Source organism: Leptodactylus fuscus, chromosome 8 (assembly GCF_031893055.1).
Source record: "Leptodactylus fuscus isolate aLepFus1 chromosome 8, aLepFus1.hap2, whole genome shotgun sequence".
Lineage (NCBI taxonomy): Eukaryota > Metazoa > Chordata > Amphibia > Anura > Leptodactylidae > Leptodactylus > Leptodactylus fuscus.
The window spans coordinates 78,748,860-78,759,352 of record NC_134272.1 but is presented as its reverse complement, the minus strand read 5'-3'; the positions used below and the strand labels follow the sequence as shown (position 1 = coordinate 78,759,352).

Sequence of the window (10,493 nt, the reverse complement as noted above, 5' to 3'; positions counted from 1 at the left end):
AATCCAGTTAAAGGGAACCGGCCAAAACTCAGTCATCCAGGAAGATGTGGGGTCAGCTATGATGTTCTTTTATATCGTGACAGATATCTGTACTATAGGTACAAATACCACCAAGAAGGAGTTGTTATCCTGGTGACGTGTCCTCCATGTAATGTGATGGTGATCTATGGAGGAGATGACAATATTACAGCCAAAGGTGAAGGTTATTGGGGAAAACTGGACAATTGGGTGCAGGCTCTAGGACCTCGTTGGTGCCTGTAGCCTGCATACAAGATGAGATATGGCAGGACATGGAGGTATATACAGGCTCTGTATGGTATCCTGCCATGAGAGATAACACATGAGGCAGTGTCAGGATGTCCTGTACATATCACTGAGCTGTTAACATCCTCATATACAGTCCTATGAAAAAGTTAGGGCACCCCTATTAATCTTAATCATTTTTTGTTCTAAATATTTTGGTGTTTGCAACAGCCATTTCAGTTTGATATATCTAATAACTGATGGACACAGTAATATTTCAGGATTGAAATGAGGTTTATTGTACTAACAGAAAATGTGCAATATGCATTAAACCAAAATTTGACCGGTGCAAAAGTTAGGGCACCCTTATCATTTTATTGATTTGAATTCCCCTAACTACTTTTTACTGACTTACTGAAGCACAAAATTGGTTTTGTAACCTCAATGAGCTTTGAACTTCATAGCCAGATGTATCCAATCATAAGAAAAGGTATTTAAGGTGGCCAATTGCAAGTTGATCTCCTATTTGAATCTCCTCTGAAGAGTGGCATCATGGGCTACTCAAAACAACTCTCAAATGATCTGAAAACAAAGATTGTTCAACATAGTTGTTCAGGGGAAGGATACAAAAAGTTGTCTCAGAGATTTAACCTGTCAGTTTCCACTGTGAGGAACATAGTAAGGAAATGGAAGACCACAGGGACAGTTCTTGTTAAGCCCAGAAGTGGCAGGCCAAGAAAAATATCAGAAAGGCAGAGAAGAAGAATGGTGAGAAGAGTCAAGGACAATCCACAGACCACCTCCAAAGAGCTGCAGCATCATCTTGCTGCAGATGGTGTCACTGTGCATCGGTCAACTATACAGCGCACTTTGCACAAATAGAAGCTGTATGGGAGAGTGATGAGAAAGAAGCCGTTTCTGCACGTACGCCACAATTAGAGTTGCCTGAGGTATGAAAAAGCACATTTGGACAAGGCAGCTTCATTTTGGAAACAAAAATTGAGTTGTTTGGTTATAAAAAAAGGCGTTATGCATGGCGTCCAAAAAGAAACAGCATTCCAAGAAAAACACATGCTACCCACTGTAAAATTTGGTGGAGGTTCCATCATGCTTTGGGGCTGTGTGGCCAATGCCGGCACCGGGAATCTTGTTAAAGTTGAGAGTCGCATGGATTCCACTCAGTATCAGCAGATTCTTGAGAATAATGTTCAAGAATCAGTGACGAAGTTGAAGTTACGCCGGGGATGGATATTTCAGCAAGACAATGATCCAAAACACCGCTCCAAATCCTCAGGCATTCATGCAGAGGAACAATTACAATGTTCTGGAATGGCCATCCCAGTCCCCAGACCTGAATATCATTGAACATCTGTGGGATGATTTGAAGCGGGCTGTCCATGCTCGGCGACCATCTAACTTAACTGAACTTGAATTGTTTGTCCAAAATACCTTTATCCAGGATCCAGGAACTGATTAAAAGCTACAGGAAGCGACTAGAGGCTGTTATCTTTGCAAAAGGAGGATCTACTAAATATTAATGTCACTTTTCTGTTGAGGTGCCCATACTTTTGCACCGGTCAAATTTTGGTTTAATGCATATTGCACATTTTCTGTTAGTACAATAAACCTCATTTCAATCCTGAAATATTACTGAGTCCATCAGTTATTAGATATATCAAACTGAAATGGCTGTTGCAAATACCAAAATATTTAGAACTAAAAATGATTAAGATTAATAGGGGTGCCCAAACTTTTTCATAGGACTGTAACTACTAGGGGTGACCGATTGTCTTATGTGATGTCCCTCACATCATCACACCAGCAGGGGGCAGGATTGAAGCGCTCACCACGAGGCCTCCCTACACCAACCTGACCATCATAACATGCCAAACCAAACCTGGATTTGTTGCTAAAGATGTTACGGTTCAAGTCCATAGCAGTCCAGGTCCCATTCATGACACCACTGCAAACGATGTTGAGTGGCTGAATGCCTGGAAGTGGTGTACGTAGAGACAAGGGTGTGTAGTAAAGGTGGCACTGATCTGGACTGTTTGAAGCCTGTTTTTGTGTACCATCACATGACCCTTACCCCAACACCTCCTACCAGCTAGGTTAGAACAGATGGTGGAAATTCATCTAAAGACCATTGTACTTCTCTCAGTCCAAAGTTACACCACCTATAGAAGTCTATTAACTGGGCAAAATATCTTCGACTGCACAGTAAAGATGTGTTTAGCAGTCAGTAATCTCTCACCAAGAGGTATACTACCCAAAAGTAGACTCTGAGAATCTTTTTATAGGGCAGCCGTGGAAAATGCTTTTATGCCCTCTAGTGGCCCACAACTATAATCACTTACATATCTGTCTGAGACAGAACTGCAGGGCTAGTTTTGCAACAATCGGACATTTCTATCTGATGCTTTTTATCTTAATGAGTGAATATTCTAATGACCTGTAAGGGGTCTTGGGGGGTGGACCTGCTCCTCTAAGGAGTCAAGCTGGCCATTCTTCTCCTAGCTTGATGGATATCTTGGCTTTGAGGTGATCTGCACTGTGTGTATACGGCCTATGTTCCTGGAGTTGGCTTGTAATGATGCACTCATGGAATCCAATTGACATTCCTATGTTATGCTGCATTGGCCACAACATAGAAGGACATCAATATCAATCCCTAAAGACAGGATGGTTGTGTGTGAGATTAGAGTACAGTGGTAAATACAGGAGGGGAGAGGGTAATATATTAATAATATCACTATGGGTGGTCATACGGCCCATTGTTGTGCCGCTGTGACAGTCAATGACCCATCTTGTATCTCTATAATACATGTAAATAAAGGACGAAGCTGAAATTAGATTCCCCGACAAGGGTACAACGTTGCTATTTTTATTGTATATCTCTACCATTTTGTGACATTTTGGATATTGCGCCCCCTTTTGCTTAATTTGATGAATCGAGGCAAGGTCTGTTCAGATCTGGGTGAAGGCATCTAGGGAACGTCTCCTATTTCCTCCCATTTAGTAATGAATGTCGGAGAATAAATGGATGAGACGTTGCAGCATCGGCGTTACAGATTCATCATAGACTCAAACTCATCAATCCGCTGCTTTGTGTTTCCTTTCCGGATTTTGCGGTACGATACAGTGTCATATTTGGAGTAGCTGTGCCTGGGGATTTCGTGAGGCTCCAGTTGTCTACCACTTGGACTGAATGCTAGGGACTGCTGGGGCCCATTTTCATCATCGTATGACCCATCCCCATATTCAGTGTCGGTCTCTATGGATGTATTTTCTTCCTCTGTTTCAGTCAAAATTTCCTCCGTGCCGGTCTCACTTGGGTGGTGAATCTCCTGATACAGCAGTATATCTGGGGTTTCCATTTTATCCCCATCTTGGTCTTCGCCCTGGTGACTTGTGTCCTCTGGACTTGGAAGCGGCGCCATGTCATCGACTATAGGAAATAATTATAGAATATTATAAATTATTATGTTGGTAGGATAGGTTGTCAGCATTGGTGGGCGTGAAACTACCACCACCCTAGACATGTAGCTGATGTATAGGGAATGTGTCACTAGAAAATGACCTAGTTTCTGCCAAGTTTTTTTGAAGAATTTTTGAAGGACTATCAGGTTGGATCTGGCACCCTGTAATAATATAAGGTGTTCTGTGCAGCCTGTGAGTGACAGCATTATACAGCACCAGGACTGCACACAGTAGTGTGGCATACTCCTACAACCAGCCTCATCCACTTCTGCCATGCAGAATCCATATGGACACATGCTGCAGAAACAACCTCATTCCCTGCAGTTACAATACATGTAAATAATATATAATATTACCAATAACAGCCCTGAATATATATAGTCCTTCTCATATGGCATTAAGAAAGCTTTCAGAAATGGAAGAGTTAAAAGTGTCTTTTTGTCAATTAACAAAATGAAATGAATGAAGAAAAGGGAAATGTAAATCCCATCAAAATTTGATGTGACCTTTGCCCTTTGCCTTCTTCTCAGTACAGACAGCTTTTGGCAGAACTGGGCAGGTAGGTTGTTCCCGCCGCCATCTTGGAGAACTAAGTCCAGGTCCTCTGTGGATGTTGCTTGCTCCAATCCGTCTCTCTCTTCATGTCATCCCAGACAGACTGGATGATGCTGAGATCAGGACTATATCTGTGGGGGCCGGATCATCACTTCCAGGACTCCTCCTCCAAAGGGCAAAGGTCACCCCAAATACTGATGGGATTTACATTTCTCTTTTCTGCAGTCACTTCATATTGCTCCTTAACAAAAATAAACTATTAACCCTTCTATATATGGCTTTTTCCACCCCTGCCAAAAACTTTTGCACATTACTGTATATGAACACTGAAGTTGGCCATAGTCCATTAGATAGCTATCGTCCCCCCTCCATACACATGCATAGCAGTCAAATGAATGGGAAGAGGGAAAGACGTCTTTGAGGATGCAGATGTAGCAGCGTTGACCCAAACTTCTGCAATTGGTTAAACTGTTGCAATGTGTTATCTTATCAAAGAATGCAAGAAAAAACAACAAAATATTTTTCTATTACTGTTCATTGGCTTTTGTTGTCTTCTGTGATAATATATCACCGTGCAGAAGTTCGGGTTTACTTTGCTACATCTGTATGTTGAAGTCTAAAGGCTCAAAAAATCTCTCTCCTGCCCTAAGAGAGTCAGGAGGTCCCCATAAACATTAGACGGTGGGCCAATCTAGCAGAAATCAGCAGGTTTATCGGACATTACTCTTGTGTAAGCCGGTCATACCAAACACATCCCCCTCCGTAGACCCACGATAAACTGTGGACATGTTTGAGAGATACATGACAATATGACATATAAGGATTCCTACCGATTACTCTTCCTTCTTCCTTCTTCTCAATTAGATCCAAGTCTTGTTTGACAATGGTGTCCTCTTGGAGAATATCTGGCGTTGCACTTGTACAGACTGAATCACATTGGCTTGTCTCACATAGGATGGATGTGTCCACCTGATCAATAAGATCAGTTATTTGCACTGGAATTATCTCAGGGTTCTCATTCCCATTATATTCAGGCGCCTGGATTTCTTCCGCCATGATTGACGTCTTCAAGATAATTGTAAATCCCAGCAGCCACAGGTAACGGCAGTGAAAGGTTCTGGAGACCCCTGTCCCGTTCTGAGACGTTCTAATCTTCTGCAGAGAGCTCAAGGTTAGTACGATGACAGCTCAATGACATTATGGAGGTGCCTCAGATGTTGGGTGATACTTCTCTGGTGAGATGTCCTCCACCCCTAGAGTCTCCTATGAATAGTAGTGGACACATTTGCCTTTCTTATAAGGGGAGGTCGTAGCCCAATCGCGCTTTTGTCTGCAGCCGCCAGTAATAATTATACGGCCTTCTGACTATGAGAGATTTTCTATTCTTACAAGAATGGCTCTTTGTTCTTTCATTGTAAACAGCGGCACCAATTGTTCTTAATCTCTAAGCCGTAGCAAGTGACCACTGCTAGTCACATAAGTGGTGAGCTGGCCGCTTACAACTCACACTGGTTATTTTGTTTTGTTAATCCTTCCAGGAACGCCAGTAGATCGGGGCTTCATCATATAAGTAAAGCTGATCATCCCAGTGGTCCCAGTAAACTTTTGGTACTAGATAGAATTTATCCTGGACTATGGACCACCAGAAAAAAAAAAATATAGCAAAAGAAAACACAAAAAAGTCAAAAATAACACCATTAATATCAATAGTTCTAGTTATACAGCGTTGCAATTTAGAATGTCGCTGGGTGATTTATTTAAAGAGGACCGTTCATCATCTCCATCAATTGAAGTTTCTTATCATCTGTTCCTAGGTGGCGTTCCACTGATTCCAGCACAGTTGGAATTTCCTCTCTCGTCTCCCCCATTCCTGAGCAATAAGTGCAGGTAGTTTTGATGCCCGACGTGCTATTTAACCTCTGTAATGTCAGGTGGGCAGTGTCAGGCAGGGGGGCGTAATTCAGAGCCCCGATCAGAGGCAGCCAGTGTCAGTGCTCAGGATCACACCCCTTGTCTGCTCCTGCCTGATAATGCCCTCCTGACAGTACAGAGACTAAATAGTATATAAGGCACCAAAACTAACAGCAGCGATTGTTCAGTAATACTGGGGACTAGAGAGAAAAAATCCAACAGTGTCAGAATAAGGAGGGGCATCAATTAATTGATGTAAATAGTTGGACTGGATGAAGGTGATGAAAGGTCTTCTTGAAAGGGAATCTGGCAATAGCTCTGACTCCACAAAACTGCTGACCTGGCTAGATAGGTGACCAGAAAACCAGTTTAAGGAGGACCTTTCACCACTTTCACGAACTCCAATTCTTGTTCAATAGGCTGGCGCAGTTGCAATTTTATCTTTTTTCCCCACCATTCCTGAGCAATCGTTTTATGTCAGTCTCAGCAGGCTCCCTACTTTCAGATGGGCAGTCCCAGACTATCTGTTCAAGCCCAGGACTTCCCTCCTGACAGTACGGAGCCTACTTTGAATATAAGGTGCTGAAAATATCAGAAATGATTGCTCAGGAATGGTGGGGGCTAGAGAAAAAAGTCAAACTTCTCCAGAGTGGAACCTGCTAAAGACTACACAGAGCTAAAATGGTGGAGATGGGGAAAGGCACGCGTTAAACATACCTACGGGAATTTAGTACTGACCTTGTAAAAGAACTTTTGACCAGACCAAATTGGTAGGATGGATTTGGGAGCGATTACTGTAGAGAGACAGGACATGTTACTGTTGGCCTGGAGGACCTCTGCTTTCCTGTTGATTCAAATTGGTACTATGTAATTCTTCAGTTCACCTGCGGGGGCACTGCGCAGAAATTGAACACTTCCCACCAGATTTCCTCACAAAATTTTAGCTGATTCCTGGGGATCTATTATTGTCGAGGGACCTTTCTAACACAGGGATGCCCAAAATACCCAATTTCATGAACTAATGTTGAGTTTTACCATCATGTTTAACTGTGACTTTTTATTTTTTACTCCGTACATTTCGCATCATCATAAAATAATATCTATTCCTCGTGGTAAGGCGGCCTGTAATAATTCACTCATCACATCTCTATTATATATCATTAGTGAACCATTACTTGCCTTGAATTGCTTTTATTAGGAAATGTCACACCCATCATTCTATTTTAATACATTTTAACAAAAAGTAATTTGATCTTCACCCAAACATGTTTTTAATTATCGATACTAATGAGCGCCAAAGGATGACTCAGGAAGAGCTCGCAACGCATAATTAACATAAATCGCATGGAAAACCTGATTACTTTGCAGATAGCAAAATACGTAGGGAAGAATTTATTCACAATCTACAAGGAGGTTTTTAATCAAGGCTTCATATAAAGATATTTCGGGTATAAACTAACCTCCTATGTAATAACACTAGCTATAAATAATGCCGACCTATACTTGATGGAATGGCATGGCTGTAATCAGCCGATCGCCGCAGGTCCAGCTTACAAATCCCTGGGATAGTGATTTTACCACAGTGGCCACTACAGGGGAAATGTAGTATTACATGATGCCCATTCAAATCATTATTAGTGGCTCTCCATTGTAGAGGTGGGAGAACTTGTCTATGACGTGTAGTGTCTTAAGTACATTCCTTGTGGTAAAATGTTATATCTCACTGTTTTAATCATTTTTGATATGTTTTATAGAGTTTTTGGTGTTTTATGCACTTATGTGACGGTTCGTGAAGAGTCAATCAGCCATTTCTATCAACCAATCTGGGCCTATTAGGCTGAGTTTACACAGTACATTTTTTTGCAGAAGAATTGCATGCACTGTGTGAAGCTAGACTTACTGTAGGAAAGTTGATAGTTAGCTGCGGACAGTGAAGTGGCGCCCCCAATGGCATTTGCTATATTCTGGCAATACAGGATGGATCTCCCGAGCAGCACTTAGAAAGAGCATTGCTAGGGAGAACTATGCACCTTGTTTGTACCAGAAGCAGAATGTTATAGATTTACTATCACTTTCACTTAGTGCAATAAATACATTGCAATGCAGAAGAATTGCAATGTATTATACAGGGAATCATGTAATAGTATGAGACTAAGTACAAATGCTAAAAAAAAATTCTTTAAAGTATAAAATAACATAAATAGCCTTTTTTTCCAAATATCTTGTTATAACAGAAATTTTTTTTAATAATAAAAAGTTTCTATATTGGATATTGATGCATCCATAATAGGCCAGAAAATAATAATTAAAAAAAACATTATGTAACCCGCACACCATAAAAAGAAAAAGCAACAGAAAAATAGCCTTTTTTGGCCACTTTTGCCTCCAAAAAAAATTCTAAAAAAAAAAAAAAAAAATTTGCTACCTGAAGTATCACCCAGGCCTTAATGGGTTAAGTTTATTGTGAGGTCTCAGCAGCTAATAACGTGAAACCTCCAATATCAGGATATCAGTTTGTTTAAAATAGAGTGAAAACCCGATGTAAACACTTTTGATGTTACATTCCTTTAATGTGAACGTTAAGCTTTACTGGCAACGTAAGGGAATTCTTATAAAAGATGATGTGTAACAAGTTCAGCACAATTTACAGCTTGTAACATTCAATATACACAATTTAATTTACATCTAGTACAATACAAAAATGGAAAAAAATAGAAGCAACCTATATGGATATGTGTGTCAGTAGAAAATAAATAAGTACAGCTGCCAGTGATACCATACAGTCTGTGTGATCGGCCCTCCTTGAAGGCTTGGGATCAACTGTGCAAAACCTCCTCCCCCTCTCTGCAGCTCCCTCCTACAGGGAAAGAATGGAGGGGGGGACCAAATAGAGCCACAGAACCAGGAAAAGTGTGTCGTGGGGTTTATATGTCAAAATCAGCAGGACAGCCGACTATGTGCAGGAGTTACACAGACTCTACAACAGCAACATAGTGGGATTTTATTTTTTTTTATAAAGGCTAATTTAAGGCTAAGGTCCCATATAACAAAAATGTTACCTTTTTTGTTGAAGATTTTTCTGCATTTTTTTAAGCCAAATCAGTAGTCGCTATAAAAGGAATGGGAAATATAAAGGAAGGTCTTATACTTCTTATTTCTGCTCAAGTCTTTTGTGGCTTTGGCTCAAACCAATGCAGCAAAATCTGCAACAAAAAAAGTGTGTTTCTGAAACATTGGCCTCATCCTAAAAAGCTCCTTAATTTTTTTCATTTAGGCAGCAAATCAACAATTCAGTGCAAAAGAGAACTACTTTTCCAGGGGTTTTAACACCTTAACAACTATTCACGGACGTTGAGCCAGGGTTTTTATACTGACTGCCAGATTTGGAGTCGGGAAGGAATTTTTTCCCCTGAAATAGGGCAATTGGCATGGGTTTTTAGGTTTTTGCCTTCCCCTGGATCAACACTGTAGGGATTGTAGGGTTATAGGTTGGACTTGATGGACTAATGTCTTTATCCAACCTCATCTACTATGTAACTCTGTAACTATGTAAGTGATACGTGTCTATTCACCAGGTGCCCTGCCTTGGATCTTCAGTGACCAACATTCTTCACCTATCATGTGGGTAGGTGGTTATATATAAGTTGCTATGGTCCCTTTAAGGGTAAGATCACACAGGATTTTTTGGACCGTCTCAGAATCCGGCTCAAAAAACCAACTCCCATTGACTTCAATGGGAGCCATTCACTTCCTTTTTCCACTAGCGTTTTTTTCCCGTTCATGGAAAAAAGAAGCTAGCTGTCCTTTCTTCCTGCAAATTCCAAAGCTGAATCATCCTCGGGCATCCGCGGTGCAACACTCCCCCCCGACTAGGCCCATTCATTTGTGCCTAATCTGGAGCGCGACAGTTGTGGCTACCCGCGGGAGACGTTTTTTGGACCAGATTCTGAGGCGGATTCCGTCAAAATCCAGTCCAAAAAACCCTGTGTGAACTTACCCCAAGTTAGTTACATATATGTTAAATTGTGCCAAAGTCAAAGGGCCTGTGCACATGCAGTTTACGTGCGCGCATTTTAGCATAATACACATGTATAGAATACACGTGTAAAAATAGCAGTCCCGTTCACTTCAATGCGTATTTTGGCGCATTTTTGACGCGTTTTTTTGCATGTGTAAAAAATTCCATTGAAGTCAATGGTACTGCTATTTTTACATGTGTATTATGCTAAAATGCACGCAATTAAACTCCGTGTTCACGGGCCCAAAGATCACCAAGATCACTTGAAAAAGTTATTTGAGTGTTC

General features: G+C 41.1%; 1 protein-coding gene across 1 annotated transcript; it reads right to left on the bottom strand.

Annotated features, from left to right (window-relative positions):
• Nucleotides 1–3,123: 3,123 nt before the first annotated feature.
• Nucleotides 3,124–5,604, bottom strand: ERMN (ermin). The gene is made up of 2 exons (XM_075284833.1): nucleotides 5,109–5,604; nucleotides 3,124–3,691 (listed from the first exon to the last, which is right to left on the bottom strand). The coding sequence occupies exons 1-2, from the start codon at nucleotides 5,332–5,334 to the stop codon at nucleotides 3,309–3,311; spliced, it is 609 nt and encodes a 202-aa protein (XP_075140934.1). The 5' UTR covers nucleotides 5,335–5,604; the 3' UTR covers nucleotides 3,124–3,308.
• Nucleotides 5,605–10,493: the final 4,889 nt, after the last annotated feature.